Source organism: Xenia sp. Carnegie-2017, unplaced genomic scaffold (assembly GCF_021976095.1).
Source record: "Xenia sp. Carnegie-2017 unplaced genomic scaffold, XeniaSp_v1 HiC_scaffold_19, whole genome shotgun sequence".
Taxonomy (NCBI): domain Eukaryota; kingdom Metazoa; phylum Cnidaria; class Anthozoa; order Malacalcyonacea; family Xeniidae; genus Xenia; species Xenia sp. Carnegie-2017.
In genome coordinates, this window is record NW_025813481.1 from 10,517,862 (window position 1) to 10,545,649 (window position 27,788).

Below are 27,788 nucleotides of genomic sequence, written 5' to 3' on the forward strand. Positions count from 1 at the left end.
TTCAGCTAGATCATTTAAGGAGAAGCCAAAGAAGGATGACGCTTGGAGACAAGATGCTACATAGCTTCGTGTCACAGGTTGTTTTAACTTTGTTCATAAATGTTGATATAATTTGCTTTATCATGTACGTACTGACGTACATGCATTTAATTTATCGTAATACTGCAGTTTTTAAGGAAATAAAAACCTTTCTTTTAAAATATTTGCGTAGATATTGCAATTTTAAAAAGTGAATGGACAAGAATAACAGCAAACTACAGAAAAGCCTTCAAACGCAGGAAAGGAAAATCTGGTGATCCAGGTTGTAAGAAATTACCAAATTGTGAATTCTTTAATGAATTAAGTGTCCTGCATGAGATTTGTTCAACACATAAAATCACAGTCATCACTTGCCATTTAATACTGTCTGATGATGTCTTGAGAGTCAAAATGAAACGTTACGCTATTGAATAAATATTTCTTTTCTATTTATTAGTTTTTGTATTCAGTGGCGTTGCTAGCGAAAAACATTTGGTCAGGCTCACGAGGCGCCACTATGGTTGTAAGCATGGCTGAAAACCGTAGGTCTTCCAGGTCTTGTAATCACCCATGTGCGATTTTGCCTTCTCATGCTTCTTACAATCGGATAGGAAATTCTTCATGTTTTTGAATCCCGTCTGCTTCCATGAAGATGACAATCCAGGGCAAAACAAAAGTCAAGGCCAACAGAACAATGCATTCTTTTCTGAGCTACCACAAAGCCAATCTTTCTTCGAGTACCAACTTTCCTGAAAGCTTCTATTGCCTCTGTAGTCCCTTGTAAATTTGGAATTGGCCGCTGCTTTACGAGTATATTTTGCTCGCCTGATTGTCGAACAGAAAATGGTTTCTTTTGTAGTTCACTTATTATATCGATTTCATTTGCCGAAGCCATTGTAATGTAAGTTATCACGATTTCCGAACGTATATTTCGAAAGCTCAAAATTCAAGTCACGCTTTTGAAAATGAGCCCGACTAGATGTTGTTAAACATTTGAGTGTGTTTACAGCTACTCTCAACCAATCAGATTACAGATATTCCCACTATAGATTTTACTACTTGGTCGGGCTGAACTTTCAGAGCCCGACTAGATGTTGCGAAACAGCGCATTTGAGTTTGCTCGGTTGCTATCAACCAATCAGATTGCAGATAATCCCACTATAGATTTTACTACTTGGTCGGGCTGAATTTTCAGAGCCCGACTAAACTGCGTAATGCCTGGCACTAGAAATGCACTAGTCATTGTTGCTAAGTAACGTTTAAAAACATGACAATTTTGCTAATAACGACGCAATTTGACAAATATTACACTAATAGACTGTGGATTATTCCCCAAAGAGTCGCAGAATTTAAAATTTTCGCAAATCCAATTTTAAAGAAAACAAATTTTTCATTTTGGGAAAATATTTGGTCGGGCTGGGCCCGACCAGCCAGACCGCTAGCTACGCCACTGTTTGTATTGAATGGCTTTTTTAAAAGCACTTTGCTGGGCTTTAATATTTATAATGATAAATCATCTTTTACTTTAAAAGTTTTGTGCTTTTTGTTTTTCATGGTTCAAAGCAGGTTGCGTAGCCAACTCATGTAATTATTGCAAGGTGAGCGATATTTATGTAGTCAAGCTTTATACAGGATTAAGCTCCTTTGAAATCCATTGTTTTCTGCCGATTATTACTTGCATAATTCTATGAACATCGCCATTACACCAATTATATCGATATTTTACTATATGCGAATTATAAGCTGACCAAACTTAATGCGAGTAGTAATTTGGGAAACACCTGAATCATATTTTTTTTACACTAAAGCAAACATAAAATAGTAAGTAAAATCCTTCCATTTCCTCCTTGCAAACGAGACAAGTCTACTCAAAGCAGAGAACCTTACGCTACAAGTTCCGGGCTTGTGACCGGTATAGCAGAGTTAAAAGGTGAAAGGACAATTACTTACTTTAATTCCTCAATCTCAAACTTCTATTGCTTCTCCTCTTCGGACTTCATTCAAACAAACTAAAACTACTAACACCAGTTGAGAAAACGCTATCTTATAGGGAAGCGAGATAAATAATGTGATGCCATCATCACACCGCACTAAAGAACCAGAGTAATCTAACTACATTTTAAACATTCAGAAGTGTAAAGCTTTACCAAAGGAGCTTCTGTATTCCTCAATTTGCATTCTAAGTACATGAGCTTCCTGCAGCGACTACATAGATCTCATAGATACACTAGATCTCATAATCTACTAGATAGTGCAACGGCTAACATTTAATAAGCAGTGGTTGAAGCTGGGCAAATTTAGTTCCGGAGCCCCAAAAGAGTGAGAATCAATATGGCGTTGTATTAGGAAATATCTGGTCAAAGCTGATATCTTGCAATTACTTGCAAGTCACGATGGTTACATAAACTGGTTTACTCTATTAATGAAAAAAATCAATGTGACTATAGTTTTTTAAGAAAAAAAAATAGCAGGATAAGCCAATACATCGCCGTAAATTTGATTTCAAGAGTAGCTCGATTTGAAAGTATCAGCATCGACGAAGGCTTGAGATACTGGGATTTGCACATCTAAATATCATATCACAGCAAAATCTGCCACAAAATGCTCATTCGAACGTTGTGGAATTATCTTCCGATATTTATTGTTAAGTAAAACGAGTTGGAGATTACAGTTTGAAAGATTTTTCACGATTTATATAAAGTATATTGTTCACTGTACATAATTGAATATTGCACTGGATTATTGTACCTGAAATGCATTTTTGTGGTGTTTCTGGTCGGCAAACGAATATAGCTATGTCGAGAGGAAGAGATGTGCGCCACAAGCAAAGAATTCAGAGTACGCCAGTACGCCAACAGCGACGTTTGTGCGCCAGTACGGCAAGGTTTTCATAACTCTACGTCGAATATATTCCGATTTGACTGCACGGAATGCACCCTGGCTGCTGATGCTTTCAAATCGAGCTACACTTGAAATCAATTTTACGGCGATGTATTGGCGTATTCTGTAATATTTTTCTTAAGAATTATGGTCACAATGATTTATTTCATAAATAGTGCAAAAAAAAAGTCATGCAACCTTCGCGATTCGCTAATAATTGCGAGATATTAACTTGGACCACATATTTTCTAATACAACGCCATATTGATTCTCACAACTTTGGGGCTCCGGTAGTAAATTTGCCAGGCTTCAACTTGTATGTCAGTTGCACTATCTAGTGTATTATGAGATTTGTGATTAAGACGCGTTCACGCGCTTTTACTGTGAAGGACAGATTAACACGATGAATACAGCGTAAGGCTTTCTGCTTTTGAGCATACTTGTCTCGTTTGCAAGGAGGAGGAGTGGAAGGATTTTACTTACTATTTTATAATTGCTTTAGTGTGAGAAAAACATGATTTAGGTGTTTCGCAAATTAATACTCGCATTAAGTTTAGTCAGCTTAATAATCTCTTATAGTTTCTGTAATCGCGTGTGTATACTTAATTAATCGATATTTCACTGCTCAAGACTTCAATTGTAGCCTCAATGTAAAATTAAAATACAATTTTATTTTCATTTCAACGATATTGGTACTTCTACTACGTTATTAGCTATGGTCGTGTCAGATTTGTACGAGAGAGTATATGCACGCGCAAGTTAGCCAGTTGTGTACGCCTTGTGGCAAGCAAAGCTACGGAAAAATTTAGGAAGGATAATTGTTCATTGTAATCCTTTCTATCGATAATACAAATCTTCACGGGATCTTCTAGAAACATGCTGCATCCTAAACACCTAGCAGTTGTCAGGTTTTTGTCACATCCATCAAATGTCACAGTTTGAACACGAAGACTTGCATTAGATAGTAAGTTTATTGCTTCTTTGATTATCTGTGCCTGCATTTGACCAGTTTTGAATGAAACCAAGGTTTTTTTAATCCAACTGCCATGATAACAAAGGCATTAATCGCAATACTATCATCTACGTAGCGAAACCAAAAGGGTAGTGCATATTTGTAAGTCGTGAGCGCCCGTTCCACTATAGCTTGCATTACAATTTCAGCAACTACAACAGAAACGGTTGAGCCCATTGCTGTCCTATGTAATTGTTTGTAGTGTGTACCTTTGTACTGGAAGTAAGTCCAGGTGAGGCAGAGCTCCAGTAGCTCCATAATGTTTTCAATCGGTAATGGAAATACGTCCGTGGTGTTTGCAATGAGGGTTTTTGTAGAAGTAAGGGCCAGATTAAGTGGAATACTGGTGAACAGTGATTTCACATCAAAAGACAGTAGTATATAGTTGTCTGGTATTTGTATAGTGCACAGTTTTTTAATGAAAGTTTCAGTGGATTGTAGCTTGTGTTTTGATTTGTTTGTAAGTGGTTGCAGTATGTCAGTCAAGTACTTTGAAAGTTTGTAAGTAGGTGAAACACAGAATGATACAATTGGTCGCATGGGTATTTGTGGTTTGTGAAGTTTTGGTAGTCCGTATAGTCTGGGGGGTCGTGGTACTGAACATCTGTGTCGATAGTAAATACGTTCAGTTATAATGTTAGATTTTCTCATAGAGAAGATCTTGCTGTTAAGTTTGCGTACTAGTGATGGTGTTGGGTCTCGTTTGAGTTGTTCGTACGTTTGTCTGTCGTTAACAAGGGTGTCCATTTTGTTAAAGTAATCATTCCTGTCCATAACCACAGTCACGCGTCCTTTCTCTGCCGGTAAAATGACGATGTTGTTGTCGTGTTTTAGTCGTTTGAGTGCTTGTCGTTTGTCCTTTGTCAATTTGTTGTCACGTATAGAGGACGATTGTAAAGTGGAGGCTATCCTGCTTCTGATCTCGTCTTTGGTTGTCTCTGACAAGTCTCTTTGATACGCTTGGACAGCCTCGACACTTGATACTATCGTCTCAGTCGGGATTCGACTAAGTGTTATGGAATGTTTTAGTCCCTAAGATAGTAGTCGCGTTTTAGTTTCGTCTAATGAGCGGGAAGAAATATTTCTCACCCAGTTATCGGCATGTTTATGTCTTGTACGTGTTTTAGTTTGTTTTAAACGTTCAAGTTTTTGTTGTTGTTTGATTTGGAGTTGTGTCTCTGTCTTATTTGCTCGTTTCTCTGCAATAGTTTGTATCGTAGAAAGTAAAGTATCACTTACTGTCGTTGGTATGAGTTCCTTCAGTTTGTTCAGTCTTTGTTCTTGTTTTTGATTTAATAGTTGATTCGTCTGTAACAGTCGTTAATTCATGCTCGTATCAGTCGTCTGCTGGTGGATTTGACAATCTGAATAGCCTCTTGTGTGTTCAACTGGGACTTAATTCTAAGTCCTGCCGGAATGAGACCAAAATCCTTGCAGCGGTGGTTGAACCAGAGTTGTTGGCGTATGCGTCTGACGTTGCTTACAAAACGTATGTAGTCGGTAGCAAGTTGTTCGCTCTGTAGTCGAAATGATCGTAATAAAGTAAATGGTTTGAACCCGGGAGTATCGTTACATGTTTGTAAATGTCGATCGTCCAGGTTGGTATAGTCCCGAGAAGGACTGTTTTTGTTGTTGTTGACTGACGTTTCGACAACCTTAGCCAGGGGCGGATCTAGGCCATGGCGAAAGTGGCTTGAGCCACGGTCAGAATTCTGCCACTTAAGTTTTTCCAGGGTTGACTTTTTCATGATTAAAAATTTTGCTCAAATACAGCAAAATTCGATCAAAAGCAAAAATTGAATGAATTTTGTAATTTTTTGTCAAAAATTTGTGTTAACAGAACAAAAACTTCAAATGAAACGTCTTGTTAAAATAGTATTATCATCCAGTTAAACTCTGAACTGTAAAATCACCGAAAGCGTCTCGAATCTTGCCGAATACGCCATGAATATGCTCGGAATATGTTCGTAAATTCGAGCCTGCAATCTCAGAATGAAGAGCCACGGTCAGCGTTCAAAAAATTTCGCAATAGTTGCTAAATATAGTAACCTTCAGCCAGGGTGCAGCGTTGCATGCCAATCACAGGGAACGTTTTGGTCATGTGCGCCATGGTGAGCCACGGTGAATGTATTTTGATTGCGCAATAAATACAAGTCATATGCAATAGCTCGATTCTTGTCGACTTGAAAAAACGCTACTTCTAGTTCTACTCAGCGATTAGGATCAATGGAAACATCTAAAAAGATCGATGTTCTTGAAAAGCTCGTCCAAACCTTTCAGCAAGAGAACGCTTGCGAAATTATTTCTGGTGAATTGTCTAACTTGAGACAACACTGTGGTAAAATAATCAACGAGGAAAGGCTTCGTCGTATAAATTCTACTGGCGACATTATGCTACGAACTTGTTCATTTTCAAAACTGCTGTTCCCTGAAAGCCAAATTGAAAGATCAGGACCCAATGTCCCTGTTAGGTAAGAATTTACATGTATTGGGGTATTAATTTATATTTTTATTTACGTTTGACATCTTGGCCTGAAATATATGATCAATCCGTTAATTTTCAGCTATTCATACTTAGTGTATCAAGTAAAATATATGTCTAAAGCTGTCATTATTTTGCATACTCAGTCTGTCTAATGTACGGCCTAAATAATTTTAATTGTTACTGTCTGTTAAAAAAAAATGTTTTACTTCAATATTAGTCAAAGCTAGTCCTTTTTAAAATTTAACCCAATCAATAATGTATTATCCTTGTATTCCTGGCATTTTATGTTATCCCCTGGTTAAAGAAACTAACATATCATTTTGAATAACTGTTACTTTCTTTCGCGATTTATATCGAATATTGATGCTATAGTAGATGGAATAAATAAGTCGTCTGAATCCTGTTCGACATGCCTAGACTAGTTCCAAATCTTAGACTACCTGCTTTGACTTTGACTTTGACTCTATCATGATGTTACCAAATTCTTAGACTACCTCCAAAATCTTAGACTAAATTCAAAATCTTAGACTACCTGCTTAGATTCAAAATCTTAGACTACCTGCTTTGACTGTGACTTTGACTCTATCATGATGTTACCAAATTAACACAAAGAGAAAATAACTTTCTCAATTTCAATATTAGTCTATCTTTAACAGTATTGGTTACCCTTATTTATTCTAATGTCAGAGTCAGTCTAGCAGATTTGTTTCCAGGTATAACTTGGTATAACAAAGCAGCCATTGATACTTAAATACTAATTTTTCTTTTAGTACTTTAGCCAATGGGAATTGTCTGTTCAATGCATGTTCTATTGCATTAGTTGGGAATGAGACTCTCTCTATTTACTTGAGATTCCTAACTAGTGTTGAAATGTTTGAGAATGCAAAATACTATTCTACCCATCCTCTCATCGAGTCCCAGCATAAAAATGGTGCATTCACGTCACTTAAAAATGCCTTTGCCATGTGTATATCCGATGCAACTCTAACCTCTTTAGAAAATGCGAATGAAATTGCAGCAGTTTCACAAGAAGCAGAGGAAACAGCAAATAATTACACCTTTTTACCCTTGATGTGTATGTTTGCTTTGTCCACTGTAATCCAGTGTGCTATTCAGTCATACTACCCAATTACTAATGATGCTGAAGTGAAAGGAAATTGGGATTTGTTGGCTAAAATGTTCAATTGTACATTATAATCAAGAGATTTTGTTGATGGGAGTGCAATTGACTATGTCCATATCTTTCGTTGTGCTGCGATGCCACCTTCTTATTTGGTAGATCAAAAAATCCCATCCACCAAAAATCATTTTGTTACTTTGTTTTTAGAGGACCACCTTTGAACATTGCTTTTATTAATCTTGCCATCTTTACCATGGTTGGGTAAACATCTTTGCTGCTGTTGGAAGAAGATCACCTTTGAACATTGCTTTTATTAATCTTGCCATCTTTGCGGTTGTTGGATAAACATCTTTGTTGCTGTTGGAAGAAGATCACCCTTGAACATTCCTTTTATTAATCTTGCCAACTTTACGATTATTGGATAAACATCTTTGCTGCTGTTGGAAGAAGACTGCCTTTGAACTTTGCTTTTATTAATCTTGCAATCTTTACGATTGTTGGATAAACATCTTTGCTATTGTTGGAAGAAGACCACCTTTGAACATTGCATTTATTAGTCTTGCCATCTTTATGGCTGTTACAAAAGGCATCCTTGCTGCTTTTCGAAAAAGACCATTTGATGGGGCAACAAAGATGGGAAATTATTTTTTTGTAGTGAACTGTCTTTTGGTTATTCACTGCAAAAATAACATGCTTAATCTTTCTCTCACTCCTGCGGCAACAATCCTGTGATTACAGAAAGGTACGGAAACTGCGTTGATTTTACATCAGACACCACAAGGTAAGTAAAATTTTTATTCTTCTATCCGAACAGAGTTAAAAAAATGGCGATATTAGAAATTTTTTTAGATGAGGTTATAACGAAAGTATTGTTATATTCTACATTAAAAATGCCGGAATTCGCTTTTCCAAGAGTCTAGATTTCAAAATTTTCTGGGGGAGCATGCCCCCAGACCCCCCTAGCGTTGGCTCGCGCCGAAGGCGCTCGCTACGTCACAGGGCCACGGTCAGCCCAGAAGCTGGATCCGCCCCTGTTAGCGGTAGTCATCTTCAGAGTGAAATGAGGAATAAAAGTCAGGTTAGCCGTATTTGTTATCTGGTTCTTACGTCGTTGTATTGTGGGTACAGGAAATGTGTATTGTCATTGTTAATTTGTGTGAAGTGAAATATTTTATTTTTAGTTGTGATGTGTGTTTAGATGTGATGTTTTTAGTTGCAATGTGTGGGTGTTAATTGTGTTTGTCATTGTGAATTAGTGTGAAGTGTAATGTTTTAGTTAATCGTTTGTTTGTATTGTGAATAAGTCGTTTGTAAGGTGCCGGTAATTGCAGTAATCTGTTCAGGGGGTTTGTTCCAAGTTGGTATACCAACTTTCTAATGTAAGCCGTTGTCTATAGTCAGTACTGTATGTAATGTATTTTGCCGAGTCCCAGTCAATGTTGTGCTTTGTTATTCGGTGATGTGTTATTTTCCTTGCGTTTTACAGTTGCTTGATAGATGACGAATGTTTGTAGGCAGTTTCTGTTAAGTGAGCAGTTTTGTTTTATTCGGCAGTTGCATGTTTTTGTATGTGTCTTTTTGTTCGTGGTGTTATCGTTAGTTTTGTCTGGGTAAACTTTAGGAAGTCTGGCACTCTTCGTCAACGAATTTATCATTCTCCAGGGCCAAACTATGTTTGGCATGTGGATGGCTAAGATTAACTCAAACCATACGGCTTTCCTGTGCATGGATGTATTGACGGATATAGTGGTAAGATACTGTGGTTGAAAGTATGCAGAACCAATAATGATCCTGCAGTAACAGGAAAGCATTTCTTAGACACTGTCACTAAGTATCAGGGTTGCCCAACTCTATTACGAACAGATAACGGCACTGAAAACGTTATCATGTCTGCAATGCAGGCATATTTAAGAAGTATGTGTGAAGACGAATTGTCTGGTGTTAAGCCACATGGATGTGGCTCGTCACCAGCAAATCAGGGCATTGAGTCCTGGTGGTCATTCTTAAGAATGCACAGGAAAGTAACTGGTGGATGAATTTTTTTAAAGATCTTGTTGAGACTGGTGTCTTGGACACATCTTCTGAGATGCTTGTGGTAGAGTTTCTCTGATCTTTTGCAAGATTTCAACTCTGTTATGCGACACTCAAACTCTCACTATATACGAAAGTTAAGATTTGACACAGTTGAAGGACGGCCAGATGAACCATTTTTTCTGCCCGAGTGTACACAGGCATTTGATCACCTCCAGCCAGTTTCTGATGAGCAATTTCAAGAAATGATTCAATATTGTAATGAATATGAAGAAGATAGTATTATTCAGGAATACTTCCAAACTATTGGAGAACAATTAGGTTTATTAAAACCAGAAAACTGGAGGCAGGCATGACTAGATATCATAGCATGTGCAAGATTGCTCAGGGACAAGTTTTCAGTTAAAACTACATAAAAATGCTCAAGGTTTATTGAGTTAACAAATTTTGCAATAACTGTAAAAAGTGTAATATAGACAACAAGCATGACTTTGCTCATAATGTGAACACAATTACTTGCTTAATCAATGTTGAATGTTTTACTAATCACATACCGTAAAGTAATATTAAAGTAATATTTCAGTTGCACCAATTTTATTATAGTTTTGAAAAAATGGCTCCATTCATCAATGCAGTGAAGAGATAGGGCAAGAGCTTGCCCTTCTGTGTGTGTTCATTTACATAAATATTAAGGGTGTTAGAGCATGTTTGTGCACTTGGAATCATTTTCTTGTCATCATGAACAAAAACAATTGAAGGTTTTGGTTCAAAGCCAGTTGAAGGGACATTTGCTGCACCAGATGTAAACATTAACATGTAGCTTGGTGTTACCGATGGAATATACTTTTTTTCTTCTTCAGTCAGCTCAATTTCTTTGTCAGCCAATTCTTGCATTGAGAAACAAAAAGAGAAACAATTCTTTCTTGACTAAAACCTTCAGTGTCATACAAAAACACATCATGGAGTGAACAAGTAATTAACTTATTAGATAATGGCAGTGGTTCATGTGTCAAAATAGATTAGGAAAAACAGAATATATATATATATTACTGAAGCATGAGAATTATGGCAGTATTAAAATAAGGCAAAACATGTTTTAACCCTCTGCGGCCTTTAGAAATGAAATAAATTTTGCCATCACTATTTCCTCTGATTGTCTCCTTATATTTGCAGTTGGTGCTAAATTTGGTTTCAAGATTTTAAGCAGCTTTTTTACATCCAGTTTATCATCTGGGTCAAACATGAAAATGTGTTGTGCCATGCCTTTATGTGCTCTAAGTAGTTGCAACACCTACACAAAAAAAATTTACCACATTCTAGCAAACTAGTCTATAGAAAAAAGGATTTGAAATTGAATACAGAGCTAGATATTGGTGACTTTTATCTTAGATGATAAACTACTCATTACTCAGCACTGACATTGTAATATTTCAACCCATGAAGTAGCTGATCAAGCATTGGCTTGCATTTGATCACAACAAAGTATTCTATGACTTCTTTCACAAAATGGTCTTTATTCTCTAGTTTAAAAGATGATGGTAGACCATCAATTTCAACACGCCAGTCTGAACATTCTGCAAAGGCATTGTTTACATCTTGTTGGGTGTTTGCTTCTTGCAACTGAAAATATATAAAACAGGCATAAAAATTTTTCCCATAGCAAATTCACTATTTAAATATTTAGGAAATGCAGGGCTTAACATTTTCCGTAAAACATGGCAAACATCAGGTAAAAAAGTGAGAAAACATTTTAGCAGTGTTGGGAAAATTAGCTTGAAAAGAAAAAGAGTTGCAAGAAAGAAGTCAAGATAAAAGACCACAAAAATATAAAAAGTTTGCAGTGCTGAAATGAATACTTCGAACTATGATTTTTAAATATGATACAATTTACCTTTTTAAGAGAATTCCTTACAGTTATCTTGCCTCTGACGCCTCTAGGCATAAAATGACGATCATAATTTATAAGTTTGCTCTCGGGTGTTTTGGAGTAGGTCTCAAGCAAGGCCGCCAAATCACCGAACTTCTGCCCTGACCCCGGTACCGCAAGAGCATGCGGCTTGATCTCCTGCAGCTCCTGCCTCACTAGGTGAAACTGGGGATGGCCGAAGTCGACTACGGCGTTAACGACCCCCTCAAAGGGATACCTGCTGAGAAACTGCTGGTTTACGTTGTTCACAAGCACGCGATAGTCAACCACGATGGCAAGACGCATATCCTGATCTGCCTGAGGCTCCCTAAGATTTGCTTCAAACCCTTGAGGGTATTCCGTAAACAATTGTACCAGCTGCGCACGCGGAATGAAATAGTTGCTTTTGAGAAAGGCCTCGGGAATCTTCTGGCCAGCCAGAAAGCGGCCAAATACGAGCAGCAGGAAGCGATCGAACTCCCCCTCTTTTCGAGTCCGGAGAGAGGGCGCGGTTGTAGTGACCGCCGGGAGTTGGTTTTTCAAACGGACATCAGCAACGCTGTCGCGAGCTTGGCCTGTATCTTCAGAATAGTTCAGCAACCTGGATTTGACCGCGCTCAGTACCGACGTTTCATTGAGAAGCGCAGGGTAGCCCTTGAACAAGGCATATAGCTCTTTTACGCTTGGGTGTTTTTTTAGCTCCAGCAAACTCAACTTAGCAAGGGAATGGTTTGGTATATACTGCAATGTTTTGCACAAGAAAGAGATGAAATCCTGGTGGCGATTTAGTGCTCCGGCGCCCTTTCCACGGACCCTTTCGGGGAGATAACCCAATACCTCCATAAAGGAATTAGCGAGTTTGATAATGTGCTCGGGTACTGGAGGACCTCCAAAAGCCGCGCCTTGGGGATGAGGAAGGCCGACAGATAACCATCCGCCACCCGCTCAAGTCGCTGTGGAAGACAATTGACGATCAGGACTCGAATATATTCCATTCTCTTCAAACATATGCTTAAATATCTGGTGATATCCCTCTTGAACTTCTTTCTCGAATTCTTGTTCAGATTTTTCTGGTAATGACAGAGAAAGCAAAGCTTTCAATGAAAGTCCACCGCAATAGATTTTTCGTCGCAATAATAGGGAATGGCTGATTGGTGCAATCCATAGCGAGGATCAGGCGCTCGCTGCGGGTCAAGAGTTCCTCGTACAGTTTGAAGATGAGAGCCGGTTTATTGCCCGTGCCGCCGAAGAGCGTATTAAGAAACCACTTCACATTCGACTTATCCATGAATCGGAAGAGATAGAGAAAGTTTGTGTTAACCTTTATGTCCTTTATGTTGTCGAAGCTCTGGGAGAGGAAGAAGCGTTCAAGTTCAGATGATGGCAATACATGGTAAAGAATGTATAGAGGCATTCCCTCTGCGTTCCGTATTTAAGATTCATGACGCGGATGTCGTCGATCATGACGTAGGACTCCGGTTCAATACTCGTATCCTGGACCGATTTAGGCATGACAGAATAATGCTTCAAGACCGTGTTAGGTTGGATGTATTGATCAGCGGAGGTGTTCGAAATGACGTACAGCCTTTTCGGACAAACGTGAGCAAGGAGCCATTTCGTGAAGAAGCTCTTGCCCATATTGCTTTGACCCAAGAGAAAAACATTCTGCCCCCATTTTTTGAGTGAAGGGAGAAGCTCGTCAAACTATTCCTTTTTGTGAAATTCAAGCGCGGGGATAGCGGGGTATTTGCCGCCACCAGTGCTAGTATCGCGCACGATAACACTTAAAAGAACAGGTAGCGCGGGCGCCTGTGATGGCGTCGGGACGACTGACCCGGGGGTGGGAAATAACAGCCGAAAATCCATTTCGGAAATGTATGCACCGCTCTAAATGTTGAACGACTGGCCGATGTGGACGCTCGTCGGGGTCGAGGACGAGGCCCGCAAGCAAGGACATTGGGTGCCAAACTTGTGGCTGACAGTTTCAACCTAAAAATGGTCCTCGATTTTGCGCAATTCGCTGCTCTCTCGCCCGTGCTCTTTGCAGCATACAGGAGCGTGGTCTTGAATTCAAATAAACCACTATTCTTCGCTCGCCCCGTGGTTTTCTGTCGTGTCCTTACTGTAGTATAGTTATTATATAAATCATTAGTATTTCGTACCTCATATTACGTATATTATAATTAAGTAAAGATCTGTATAAAAGTAATATGACAAAGCAATAAAAAAGATAGAAATCTCACAATATTACATCAGGCGACAAAGATTATGAAGGGACGAAGAAATACGACTTGATCCTGAGAAAGATACTACATTTCGAACATGACAGCTTTGCCTAGCTTCCGTACGTTCAACTTAGAAGAACCAGACCTTAGAAAAGCTTGGGGAAAATACGTATTAAGATTGGAGGATTTGTTGTTGGCAATGAACATCACAAATGCCGCAAAAAAGAAGGCGATGCTCATGCACTATGTCGGTGAAGAAGTTAATGAGATATCCGAAACTCTAGAAATTGACGAGCCAGATAGAGAAGAAGATGTATTTAGAAAAGCGGAGAAAGCGTTACGAAATTACTTCACTCCACAGAAGAATATAGAATTCGAAGTTTATAAGTTTCGTCAAGCGAAACAACTCCCAGGAGAAAACATATCCGCGTACTATACGAGACTGAAACAATTGGCCAAATCCTGCGAATTTCATGAAGAAAGCAGAGAGATAAAAAATCAGATCATACAAAATGGTTTGTCTTCAAATTGCGGAGAAAAGCGTTAGCAGACCCCGAAATAACGATGGAGAAATTAATACAAATGGGTAAAACAATGGAGATGTCAAAAACACAAGCAGAAGGCATCGAAAGCACGAATCGAATTTGGCATAAAAGAAAGCAGTTCAAGACGCCCAAGGATAAAACCTCAAATGCTTCCGAATATTCATCGAAGATCAAATGCAAATTTTGTGCTCGTGAACATCGTCCAAGGAAAACAAATTTCCCGACATATGGAAAGAAATGTCGACAGTGTTTAAAGTGGAACCATTTTCAAGTTTGTTGCCATGAGAATCGAAGAGGCAAAGAGCTGTTGCAAGACAATTATCAAAGTTCTCTCGCTGAATCAACAAAGCGAAACGGACAGATAAAATGTAATCAAGTAAGACCTCGTCAAGTGAATACGGTGCAAGAAATAACGTCCGAATCAAGTATGGAAGATGAATATGTATTTTTAACGTTGACGGCGGAACAAAAGCTGCCGAAATTTAAAGTTAAGATAAATGGTACTCCTGTGTCAGTCATGGCAGATACCGGTTCCAGCGTAAATCTCTTGGATGAAGTGAATTTTAACAAATTGAAGAAAAAGCCAATATTGCAGGAAGTAAATGAGAAAATCTTTCCTTATGGGTCGGAGAAACAACTATCAATTAAAGGAAAATGTCAGTGTGTGGTCGAAACCGATAAACTATCTGGGTTGGAGATATTTTTTGTTGTTAATGGGAATACGAGTTGCTTAATTAGCTGGAAAAGTTCTCAAAAATTGGGCCTGGTACAAATAGTTGCATCCATAGAAGGCACTACAAAGTCTAAACAGGAACCCGTTAAAGAAAAGGCACAAGAAAAAGTGAGAGAAGATACCAAAGTGGAAGAGCTAATTAACAAATATCAAGAAGTCTTTCAAGGACTGGGAAAATTGAAAGGGTTTCAAGTTCATCTACACGTAGATAAGGACGTACAACCTGTCGCACAACCTCATCGTCGGGTGCCGTTTCATGTGAGAAAAGACTTAGAGAAACAGTTAAAACGAGACGAAGAACGTGGAGTCATAGAGAAAACAGATGGACCAACACCTTGGGTTTCACCAGTCGTGGTCGTACCAAAACAAAAAGAGGAGGTCCGAGTTTGTATAGATATGCGACAAGTAAACAAAGCAATAAACAGAGAACGACACTTGACTCCGACGATCGGTGAAATTATAAGTGATCTAAATGGTGCTGTATGGTTTAGCAAATTGGACTTAAATCAAGGCTATAACCAGTTAGAGCTCGATGCAGAATCAAGATATTTGACAACCTTCTCAACACACATTGGTCTACGGAGATTTCGACGTTTGAATTTTGGAATAAACTGTGCTGCAGAGATATTCCAAAATGCCATCAGAGAAACGTTGAATGGACTGAGAGGCGTGATTAATATCAGTGATGACATTATGGTGTTTGGCGTAGACGAGAAAGATCACGATGCAAATTTGAACGCGGTATTACAACGAATTAAAGATCGAGGACTATCTCTTAAGAAAGAGAAATGTCTGTTTAAGAAAAGAAGTTTAATATTCCAAGGATATGTGTTCTCAGAGAATGGTATTGTGCCGGATCCCAATAAAGTGAGAGCAATTAAGGAATGCACAAATCCTAAAGATGTAGGAGAAGTACGAAGTTTGTTAGGCATGACCAATTTTTGCTGTCGATTTATTAAACATTATGCCACAATTACGGAGCCGTTACGTCGACTTATCAAGAAAGATGCCCCATACGTGTGGACAAGAGAACAAGAAGACACAATGAAAGCCCTACGGAAAGCATTAACAGATGGGCCAGAAAGTGCGTATTTCGATCCGGATAGTCATACGGAGGTTTTCACAGATGCTAGTCCAGTTGGTATTGCAGCAGTCTTGGCGCAGAGGAAAAAGGGAGAAGAAAAAAGGAAAATAATTGCTTACGCTAGTAAAGCACTAACTACCACAGAGAAAAATTATTCTCACTTGGAAAGAGAAGCTTTAGCTATAGTATGGGCCTGCGAACATTTTCATTTATATTTGTTTGGAGGAAAATTCACCATCGTCACTGATCACAAGCCGCTGGTGAAAATATACAAATCCATCATCAAAGCCATCTGCGAGATTAGAACGATGGGCTTTGCGATTGCAACCATATGATTTTGAAATCTTTTTTCAACCTGGAACTGAAAATCCTGCAGATTTTTCTCTCACGTCATCCCTTATCTGATGAGAAACTAAACAACCGGCAAGAGAAAGTAGCAGAAGAATTTGTTAATTACGTTACACAGAACTCGGTTCCAAGAACAATCAGCAGGAAAGATCTGGAAGAAGCTACAAGAGAAGACATTACTCTTCGAGCAGTAATTCAAGCCATTGAAACAGGTAGATGGTTTGAGAGTTCAAATATGGTAGGAGTAAATCAAGCAGAATTTAGTTCATATGAGAAACTTAAAGATGAACTTTGCATATCTTCGGGTATAATTTCACTAAAACATCAAATAATCATACTAGAAAGTTTACGAGAGAAAGTAGTGAACATTGCTCATGAAGGTCATATGAGAATGTCAAAAACAAAAGCGTTATTACGTGAAAAGGTATGGTTTCCACGTATAGATGAGTTAGTTAATGGAAAAGTTAAATCGTGTTTTTTAGCCTGTCAGATTACAACTCCAGTCAGTGAAAAGGAACCATTGAAAATGTCAGAGTTGCCAAGATCTCCTTGGAAAGAGCTAAGTATGGACTTTGGTGTAGCTCCTACAGGCACAGGTGAACATTTGTTTGTTTTGTATGATGATTTTTCCAGATATCCCATCGTAGAAGTAATCCGATCAACGTCCGCAAAGACTGTTATACCCTGTTTGGATAAGATTCTTTCGGAGCTCGAAATACCAGATACGATACGTTCAGACAATGGACCGCCATTCAATAGCAAGGAATTTTACGAATTTTCAAAGTATTTGGGATTTAAACACAGAAAAGTTACTCCTTATTGGCCACGAGCCAACGGGGAAGTGGTAAGATTCATGCGTACTATCAAAAAGACAATAAAGGCTGCGATAATGGAGGGAAAAAATTGGAAGCAAGAAATCCACAAGTTCCTGCGAAATTATCGTGCCACACCTCATAGTTCGACCAAAATCTCTCCATCTATTGCTTTATTCGGTCAACCAATGAAAGTACGTTTACCTGAAGAACCATTTCATGTAGATACAGAGGAAAGAATTCGAGTACAGGATGAAAGAGCAAAATTGAAGATGAAATTACATGCAGACAATAACAGGAACGTAAAGACAAGTGAAATTAAAGTAGGTGATATGGTGTTAGTAAAGAAAGATACGACCACCAATAAACAACAAACACCCTATGATGGTAAGCCATGTGAAGTCGTGGAAAGTAAAGGTTCAATGGTAACAGCGAAGAAATATAAAATGTTGTTTACTCGTAATTCGTCATTTTTCAAGAAGATAGAAAACGGGAAAAGTCCAGAAGAACCCAGTGAGGAAAGTATAAAGGAAAAAGATCGGCGGTATCCTTTGCGTACAAGAAAAGCCCCTATTCGATACGGACAAGTTGAAAGTTAATTTAGAGATAAAAGTTATTTAGCTATAAAAGAAACAATTAATATTTTCATATACGAATTTATATATACAAAATACAAAAAAAAATATATTTAATTAGTTTGGGGAGAGGTGTAGTATAGTTATTATGTAAATCACAAGTATTTCGTACGTCATATTACGTATATTATAATTAAGTAAAGATCTGTATAAAAGTAATATGACAAAGCAATAAAAAAGAGAGAAATCTCACAATATTACACTTACGGTGTTCTGGGCGTTGCGTGCTTCGACGCCCCGACTTCCGTTTTGTTGTCGACCTTGGCCCGGTCGTCTTGCGAGTCTTTCCAGCCCTCGATCTTTTTGCAGCACAACCAGTCATCTGCTCGCGTGATGGCACATATTCCTCGCGGTAGTCGTCGGAGGGTTAAGACATGTTACCGTTAAGAATATCCGCTACGAAGATACTGTCAACGACGTTGTCCCCCAGTGAGCTGAGCGCACCGACTGCGAAGGGGATAGCGGCATTCTTCGCGTAAGGGGCCATCCTGGTGGCGGCTCCCAACAGCCTTGGGGGGAAAGCCAATCCCCGATGGATAATGATTGCAGTTTGCCTTTCAGGTGGGGGCGTCTTCATTGGGTTGGCGATCCGGTCTCCCGCCCCCTTTTCCATCACCATTGGGAGCAGGCTCAACCCCGCCAACGCCCAAGGAAAGCCTCACGCTGCGTGAGCATTTGTGACTTGATCGGGTCGCTCATCGCTTTTTGCAGCTCCGACAGTGAGACACTGGCCCCAGGCCTAACATGCGTAGGAGGGGAAGAAACCTGCCATATTGGCGGTTGTCGGCGCAAGATCACCCCCACGATAACGGCGGTTTGTCGTCGAGAGGTCACCCCCGCGATAACAGCGGTTGCTCGTTTACAGATCACCACCTTCCATGTTGCCAATAACGACAAACACCACACTTCAAATGTAATTATGCTAGCATATGTAATTACTCTATAACTCAGACGACACTGCAGCTGATACCTTTCTCTTTCGACATCGTGTACATATACTGATCGCGGCACAGAAGTTTCACTTTGATTGACGTGGTGGCGTCCAAGGAGAGCGTAATAGGACTGTCCGCTACTGCCGTGAACTGATAATCGATTGTGAGATTGCCTCGCGGTTTTTACGGTGTCTGTGACAGGGTCCATATTGAGATTGATCGGGATCATAACCAGTTGTTGCATTAGTCCTCGGCCGTGATGGGCACTTCTGTGCCGTACGCCTTTCGGAAGAACTCTTGGACCAAGTTGTAGCCTCTCAGGTAGGAACTTTTATTGGGGTCGTAGAAGTAAGTGGCTCCAGTTTGGTTGCTTCGCCCGCGCTGCACTGCCACGAGAACGTCAGGGGGTGATCAAAGAGGTTCTGCTCGTTCACGATGATGCGGAGCTGGCTTAAGTTGGCGTGGATCATAGCCAATTGGTTACTGGAGTCGGCGGTGGTATTTGGGGCAAGTCCTGGTGCGTCTCTGAGCCTCGAGTCGGTGAAGAAGAGAATAATCTTCCTGGGGATCGGGGCATTGTGCAGGAGCGCGAGAGCGCCAGTGTCATCGTTCAACGACTTCTGAACTACCCTGGGGCACCAGGTGGGAAAATACAGCTCCTTAGCCATCAAGATCTGGTGTCTGTAGTCTTTTTTCATGCGATAGTTGGGGTAGACAAAGTCGAGCTCTAGCAGACCTATACGTATTCCGCTGATAACGTCTGCGTTATCCGCACCTCCCCCTTTGTTAGAAATGATCATGTAGCGACTGAGATCGCCTTGTGGGAGGTCGACGCAAATCTTCACAAGTGTGCACGAAGGCAGCCAACTATCCCCAAAAGAGAAGAGGGGGAGGAATGGGGGAAACTTATACTGACAGTTCCTGCTGAGGACACGGACAATATTTTCTTGCACCGTATTCGAGAAGGCTTTGGTTGAAGAGAGCGGGACACCAGGTGCCCTTTTGAGAGTATTATCGGCATTAAAGGCATAGCCAACGCTACGGCCAACTCCATGGGCGTACGTCTGCAAGGGGAGAGCTTTCAAAGCCTTCTTAGGATCCAGCTTCTGTAAGCCGAATAAGTCACTATATGTGCAAATGTGCTATTACAGTTTTACAAATCATGAGAGTTTTTGAATGTAACCTTTTGTGATATATCAGTATCATTGCAGAATTTTTGTTTTACACTTTTGAATTCTCCTTCATGCATTTCATCAATGCTATCACATGTAACAGGGGCAGTTGGAAGGATCTAAAATAAATAAGAATACATTGAAACTTTATGGTATGAGTGTCCTTCACAAAAACAGAGATAGTTGCTGCTGCAACAGAGCAGAATAACAAAGTTTTGTGCAACACGAATTATCAATTATTTCACATAAATTGAACGGCACTTATACAGAACTAACCAGCAATTTTCTAAGAGATCTATAAGGCATGCTAAAGACTTTCATTTTATTTACTATGTACATATATAAGTGACATTTTACTAACCTTAGAAAAATGAAGCGTCGTTTGTGATGCTTCTACAACATCTTGGGATTTTGCCATACCTTTGTGTTTACTTGAACTGTGCTTCAAAAAATTATCAGCATTCATTTCTGCACCACAATCTTTACATTTAACCTTTTGTCTATAAATTCCTAACCAGAACAGATGACGGTACACTAAACACACAAGTATACCGCAAAACCACTCACACAGAACAAATACTCGATTTCAACAGCAATCATCCAACACAACACAAAATAAGCTGCATTCGAACACTTTTCAACAGGATAAACACTCATATTAATACGGAAGAAGCCAAAAAAACAGAACGCAACTACTTATACTCCACATTTATTAAAAGCAATTACCCTAGAAACTTTATAAACAAAACTATATACAAAATACAAAACAAAACACAAACCGACAAAAGCAACAAAAAACCGGACGAAACAGAAAAAATCATCACATTACCATACATAAACGGAAAATCAGAAATGACTGCCAGAATTCTTCGACCATTTAATATTAACGTCGCCCTCAAACCTACACAAAAACTCATATCATGTTTCACCAAACATAAAGACAAAACAACAATTCATGATACAACTGACGCGATCTACATGATACCATGTAAAGACTGTTTAAAGCAATACATAGGACAAACATCTAAGAAAATTGAAACAAGACTCACAGAACACAAAAACGCCATAAAACGACGAGATCCGAACTCACTACCGGCAGAACATACCCACGGAAACAACCACACATTCGACTGGACAGAAACTGAAGTACTCGGACGCGCACAGACTAAACACGCACGCTAATTTGACAAGCTTGGTACGGTAAAGACAACGACACAATAAACAGACATATCGACATACCCATCATATACTCACAACTGAAGAAAAAGGACAAAAAAACTACAAACAACACCAAAACTAAAACACTACACTCTAATATTATTAACACCAATCATATTCACAATACACCAAAACCCATAGCAACGCATTTCACCCCATCCAATCACATTGACCCACCCACTAATCCAATTAGACGCTCTAAACGTCTCCAAGCTAAAAAGCACGTGTAAATAAATATCCTCATTCTGATGAAGGCTCGAAGCAACGAGACGAAAGCTCAATAAAAATCACTTAAAATCCGGAGAAACTTTTATCTTTTATGTATTTCAATGCCTGGATTACAAATTTTCAAACTTATATATATGTATATACAAAGTGTATATACTATGTGCCCTCCCGGATATCACCATATTAAAATAGTGACTCCTGCACTTGGGACACAGGACGTACGGTTACACATTGTATGGATTGTATTGTAGAGTCACCAGAGCGCTCAAACCTATAAAGGTGAACTTTGCATAAAGCGAAAGCGGTGGACGTCTCTTTATGAGACTCTCTGCGCAATCCAAGAGCGCTCAAACTGCGCAAGCGCAGCGAGCGTAATATACAAAGTGTATAACAATGTGCCCTCCCGGCTATCACCATAGTAAAATGGTGACTCCTGCACTTGGGACACAGGACGTACGGTTACACATTGTATGGATTGTATTGTAGAGTCACCAGAGCGCTCAAACCTATAAAGGTGAGCTTTGCTTAAAGCGAAAGCGGTGGACGTCTCTATGTACATATCTATATATGATAATGATAAGGATTCTCTGGATTTTTATTTTGAAATTTTTTTACTAAGCTTTCAACTCGGTGCTTCGAGCCTTCGTCAGAATGTAAGAATATATTATTTACAAAGGCTTTGTTGATGATGAGAATCCTTATCATTATCATAATATGCCGGGGTTACCAATTTTCAAATATATATATATAGTTGCCTGAAGATCGCCCTACGGCGTGAAACTCCGAGTAGCGACAGCAAACAATTGTCCATTTTATTTTAGTTCATTTTATCTTACGCTCTTCTAATATATAGAATATTGAGCGCTCTTTTATCCAGGAATATTATCCATAATAATATATATATATATATATACAAAGTGTATATATAAAAAGTGAATATATATATAAAGTGTATATGTATATAAAGTGTATATATATATAAAGTGTATATTATATGTGTAGTGGTGTTGAGAAAGATCACAAAACTACAGATTCATCCCGACAAGCCTGTTTCGTAACTGTTCAGGTTACTGTTTTATACGGTAAATCATAAATTATAAACTTCCTAAAGTGTATATATATATATATATATATATGTAGGAAGTTTATATTTGATGATTCTCCGTATAAAACAGTGCTCGATGCCCGAGAGCAGAGCGTAAATATATATATGTATGTACATACACACCACATCACAGTCCTCACTTGCCATTTAATACTGTCTGATGATGTCTTGAGAGTCAAGATGAAACGTTACGCCATTGAATAAATATTCCTTTTTTATTTAATATTTTTGTATTAAATGGCTTTTTAAAAGCACTTTGCTGGGCTTTAATATTTATAATGAAAAATCATCTTTGACTTTAAAAGTTTTGTGCTTTTTGTTGTTCATGGCTCAAAACAAGTTGTGTAGTCAACTCATGTAATTTTTGCCAGTTGGGCGATATTTATGTAGTCAAGCTTTATACAGGATTAAGCTCCTTTGAAATCCATTGTTTTCTTCCAATTATTACCTGCATAATTCTATGAACATCACCATCACACCTATTATATCGATATTTAACGATATATTATAGTATTAACAACATATTATAGTAAAGACGAAACATATTACAGTAAAAAGTTTCCAACACTCGCTTTCTTCGATGGCTCAGTGTGGCTTATGACTATGACGTGGCGAATTCAAGTTCATCTCTGTCGGTATGTAAACGTCTAATAAAGAATCTTTGTGATTCTGTTTACAGTTCCCAGTGCATAGTTTATAACAAATCTTATTTTGTAATTTCATGTCAAATTTACAGTCTTGCATGCCGATGAATCGAGTACTCAAAAATAACATGACCTCGCAGTGCAAAAGCTCGATAGTCTTTTAAATTTCGACTCCTATAAGAAAAGCTCTTCATTGCAAAACAGCAAAAGACAAATGAATAAATGTAAATTAGAGTCACAATCACAATTGCTTTAAATAATAAATTTTATTATCAACATAATAACATTACTGAATACGTAAATACATGAAAGCTATAGTCCACCGTTTAAAAAAAATGTGCAAAAATCATTTACTCAATACAGTTACTTCTGTAAGTGATGATATAAATACTGCTTTTATTGACTTGTTTTGTATTGTATTGTATTCATGTGGAAGTTTACGTGTCTGTTTCAGCAAGGAGCTCTGTCTTAGCTTCTAAATACGTATATATAATATCTCTCAATGATTACTCAAACATTCGCTGCTCTAGGTAGGTGTTTGGTGATTTAAGTCTTTCCACAAAAGATTTCACTGCTGTGTCTAAAGTCGAAAATGTTTAAGTTACTGTTTCTTCTATGCATTGTCGTGAATAATTTTCAAGGTATTAGTTGCTACATTATTTTTTTCTTCAATCGCTAACATTTTTTTTGTGCTAATTGACCTTTGTGTAATTATATTAACTCGTTTTAGTAAATGAAGCAAGTAGATGTCCATCTGGTTGGACTTATCTTCGTCAATCTTGCTACTACTTCAGTACAACCAAAACAACTGGAAGCAAAGCCATTCTTGAATGTCAACGCATGGGAGGATATCTTGCTTTTCCAAAGAACTTGGTTGAGAATAACGCCATTTACAGTGCTGCCAAAAGAAAAAATCTGCAAAATCCATTTATTGGTTTGTTTCGTAATAAAGACGACAAGAAATTTTATACAATGCAACATGTCCTGCCTACATTTATCAATTGGGCTTCCGATGAACCTAATAATCTTGGAAACAAAGAGAATTGCGTCCATTTTTATCCAAAAGGCAAATGGAATGATGTCCCATGCTATTTTTCCTACCACTACATTTGTCAAAGTAAACCAACATCTTTGAAGTGTCATTGTACGTGCGAATGATTTTTTATCTCGACGAAGAAGGAACAGGAAAGGACAGTTTAATGGTGGACGTTGGCTTAGAAGATACTTTACTTATGATACATTATCAAGCAGGCACTATTTTGATTTCACTAGTTTACATATTGTAAATATTTTCAGTCGAGCCAGCCAATAAATAATGCATTAAAATTACATTTGTTGTTCCAGCGTTTTTATACGCATCTTCGTTGATATTAAAGTGTACTGCATTAACTTTCTCACGAATCACGGAGCATATAAGCACCTCTCTTTCAATGAGTGCATGCAGATAGTGTTTGTAAGAGAATTCTGTTGAAAATACTGTTAGCCAAGTACCATGCAGGCAAACTATTTGTTTTTAAAAAATTGTTCAATTTTATCACCAAGCTAATTCATGTTTGTTTGTACGTACAAACTTATGACAAGGAATCGTGAATCTTTGTTATTCCCTTCATCGTTCTTACGTCGTGTTATAAATTTACATTTTCCATCGCAAATCTTTCATGACCATGCATGTCAAATTTGAGCAAAGTAATGATTGCCAAACTCTTGCTATTTTTGTTACTCAGGCTAGCAAAGGTAAGCACGATTTTAAAAAACGGATATTTCTATATTGCAGCGAAATTACATAAATCACACGTGACTTATACAAAGTTCTTCAATCAATAAAGTGTTTATTGGATCGCTTCAAGCGAGAGTATAACTATTTACATGTATAATGAACACAATTTACTTACATAATATATTGCCACATATGAGATTGCATTGCTATAAAATTCGTTGTGCAAATTGGCAACTATTTAATGCCATTAATACACAATATAACGGAGTAGCCCTGTTTAAATGCCTGATAGGCGTTTCTTTAGCTGTAGTTTGGCTAGGGTGCTATACAAATGTGGTCAGTTCAGTGATAAAAACAAGAGTCTTTGTTGTTCCATTCATCATTTCTACTTATTAACTATATAAAGGCTGACTGCTCAAATGAGTAATTAGTGAAAATGATTTATATTTTGCATTCAAAACCTTGGTTCAAAGAAAGGCAATAAAATTAAGGATACATTTAGACTGCCGGTATGAAAATAAGTTTTTTATTATATACTTCTGCAATGAAAGAAAAATAAACAGCTTGTCAAATACTCGGGCTCACTATTAGGCTATGGGCCCAATCGCAAAAAGTCGTCTAGAAATAATATCAGCATGCGTCCACGGAGGAACGAGCGCAATTTTACATTATGGGGAGTTTATACTATTTATATATCATTTTCCGAAGATATGTTAAATCTAAAAATTGCACATACATAGCAAACGAAAAAAAGGCATTTTTTCTCTGCTTGGTTGAGCCAAAAATCATCAATACCATGCTCCTAGTATATTTTTCTACTTCGGTTTGTTAATAAAATTGCTAAGTCAGCCGTTTAGTCCTAATCAATTGTGGAAAGTTATGACTTTGAGCGTCTTAGTCGTCTATATTTCTATACAGAAGCCTTCCTGTAGGCTTCATTACATGCAATATGAGTACAGATTTGGAGCTTTGTCATACTGTATGTACAGTATACTAAAACAGCAGAAGTACAACGCTCAACTAGCTATATTTCAAAACTAGAACAAAGATGCCGTGTGCACAGCAAACAGCTGCAAATGTTGGACATGTCAGCCCAATTACAATATAAAAATGTTAAAAAACAGCATGGTTCAAGATTTCAAAAAGTGGACTCAAAGCTCAGCAAATGGCAGAACATAAGAAAGCAAACACGACATCTCAGATACCATCTATAAAAATTATAGTTTAATATTGAAATGACAAATTGCTCTAGTTAGTTTGAAGCAACATTGTAAAATAATTCACACAATATATATGCATTTCTTATCTTATCGAAACAAAAAAACGCAACGTAGAATCACAACTACTCTGAGTGTAGTATTTGAAGTAAATTTCAAGTAATAAATTCAAAGTGAAAAGAAATGTATCTTTGAAATTCAACTGGTACCAAATAATCTCACATATACTGAATTACAAGTCTCCAAAACTGAAAAGTCCTTATGTTGATCGTCTTGTTTTTCTTTCTCTCATTCTTATTTGCCTGTTCTGTTTTCTTCACTGCATTTGGACAATGAAAAACCGACTTTAGCGATTGCAATGGAATTTGCAGAGCGCTGGTATGGGTACGAAACGCTCTGAAGAGCTAACACTTTCAGCGAAAGACAAATTGTCAACGTAATGGTCGTCAATTAGCCCCAGAAGTTGAAGCTGTTCCTGCGCCATTTCGCCTTATATCATGAAAGTTTTCTCCATTTAGCAGTAAAAAAAGTAAATATACACCAACAAGCAAGTGCAAATGATTTTAATTTTGAGTTAGCACTATTTTTGATATGCATAACGCAATAAACTCGTCATCCGAGTGAGAAACTTCAGCAAGCCTTGTTGTTCGCCATTGTGTACCAAGTGTACTGAAAGACCTTTCACCCCGACGCTACGTAATTGGTTGAGGGCAAGACTTTCTTTGCTTTGATTGGCTACGACGTAAAAACATTATATTGATTTCACCTGACCATTAACTCAAGATAAACTAATCGGTTTTCTTATTACTTTGCAAGTTATACTATTGACATACATGCTAGAGTTGATATATATATATATAAGTACTATAACAGCAGCAAGATCAATGATGGTTAAAAAATTCTTTTCTTCCTCGATGGACGCATGAAAAAATCACAATTTTCGAAGTAGGTCCATGGCCTATATGTTTGGGGACTACAAGTGGGTTACGACGTGGCCAATCTGTAATTAAACATCAAACAAAGAATCCTTGTTTTCTTTTAGTTACTCCCCATCTCATTGCTTGTCGCTATCAAAGGAACGATCGAGTAATCAAAAATAACATAACCAATGATAATAGCATGTACGTAAATTTTAGCTAAAGGTAACTTCCTCTTAAGTCTCAACATGGCGTGTGAAATAAATAAACTGGATTCTTTCAATTTCAATTCACTAAAATACGACCGGGACCTAAATAAAGTGTTAGAGATGGATGTTACTATATTTACCAACAGATAAAAATCAGTCATCGATATGTAAATACTCATACCTGTACAAATACTACATACCTGTACAAATCAAATTGGCCATGATAGCGAACTATTTAACATTTTTTAGGAAAAAATGCGTCATCCGATATCAGGATTTTCGATAATGCGGTCAAACATTCATTGATTGTTAAACAAGCTTTCGGCAGTCTAGCTGCAGCCTTGGACGAATTATAAAAGAATAAATTGGTTGTGTGTAACACTAAAATACTCTGACTAAAAATATCAGAGTTGAGTTTCCAACACTCACTTCCCTCGATTGCTGTGTGCGTCATGACTACGACGAGGCGGAATTTGATTGAAATATCAAAGAAATACAAGGACAATTACTGACAAAACACAGTCATTGACAAAAATATAACCACTGGCTAGTCAAATCAGTAATTACTGAAAGTGATTTATATTTATCATTAAAA

The 27,788-nt window shown here is 38.0% G+C and overlaps 3 protein-coding genes and 1 long non-coding RNA gene across 4 annotated transcripts; 3 read left to right on the forward strand and 1 right to left on the reverse strand.

Moving 5' to 3' along the window:
* The first annotated feature begins 6,038 nt into the window (after positions 1-6,038).
* On the forward strand, positions 6,039-7,833 carry LOC124438762. Its single transcript, XM_046988960.1, has 2 exons — positions 6,039-6,381; positions 7,723-7,833. Exons 1-2 carry the CDS (start codon positions 6,137-6,139, stop codon positions 7,778-7,780), a joined length of 303 nt encoding a protein of 100 aa, XP_046844916.1. The 5' UTR covers positions 6,039-6,136; the 3' UTR covers positions 7,781-7,833.
* Positions 7,834-16,370: 8,537 nt separating this feature from the next.
* LOC124439436 (uncharacterized protein K02A2.6-like) lies at positions 16,371-17,798 on the forward strand. The gene has a single exon (XM_046989662.1). It carries the CDS (start codon positions 16,371-16,373, stop codon positions 17,796-17,798), a length of 1,428 nt encoding a protein of 475 aa, XP_046845618.1.
* A 5,751-nt stretch (positions 17,799-23,549) lies between these two features.
* Positions 23,550-24,462, forward strand: LOC124438584 (hepatic lectin-like). The gene is made up of 2 exons (XM_046988756.1): positions 23,550-23,774; positions 23,864-24,462. Exons 1-2 carry the CDS (start codon positions 23,726-23,728, stop codon positions 24,289-24,291), a joined length of 477 nt encoding a protein of 158 aa, XP_046844712.1. The 5' UTR covers positions 23,550-23,725; the 3' UTR covers positions 24,292-24,462.
* Positions 24,463-26,047: 1,585 nt separating this feature from the next.
* Positions 26,048-27,639, reverse strand: LOC124438611. Its single transcript, XR_006946145.1, has 2 exons — positions 27,394-27,639; positions 26,048-27,295 (listed from the first exon to the last, which is right to left on the reverse strand). It is a non-coding gene; the product is annotated as an uncharacterized LOC124438611 (long non-coding RNA).
* Between the last annotated feature and the right edge of the window lie 149 nt (positions 27,640-27,788).

What these genes read in the sequence shown, in the direction of transcription:
- LOC124438762 (XM_046988960.1), top strand. Translation starts at nt 6,137, where the DNA reads ATGGAAACATCTAAAAAGATCGATGTTCTTGAAAAGCTCGTCCAAACC. An exon ending in GGACCCAATGTCCCTGTTAG is followed by an intron (nt 6,382 to 7,722) that starts GTAAGAATTTAC and finishes CTTTGTTTTTAG; the next exon opens with AGGACCACCTTTGAACATTG.
- LOC124439436 (XM_046989662.1), top strand. Translation starts at nt 16,371, where the DNA reads ATGATTTTGAAATCTTTTTTCAACCTGGAACTGAAAATCCTGCAGATT.
- LOC124438584 (XM_046988756.1), top strand. Translation starts at nt 23,726, where the DNA reads ATGTTTAAGTTACTGTTTCTTCTATGCATTGTCGTGAATAATTTTCAA. An exon ending in TGTCGTGAATAATTTTCAAG is followed by an intron (nt 23,775 to 23,863) that starts GTATTAGTTGCT and finishes AACTCGTTTTAG; the next exon opens with TAAATGAAGCAAGTAGATGT.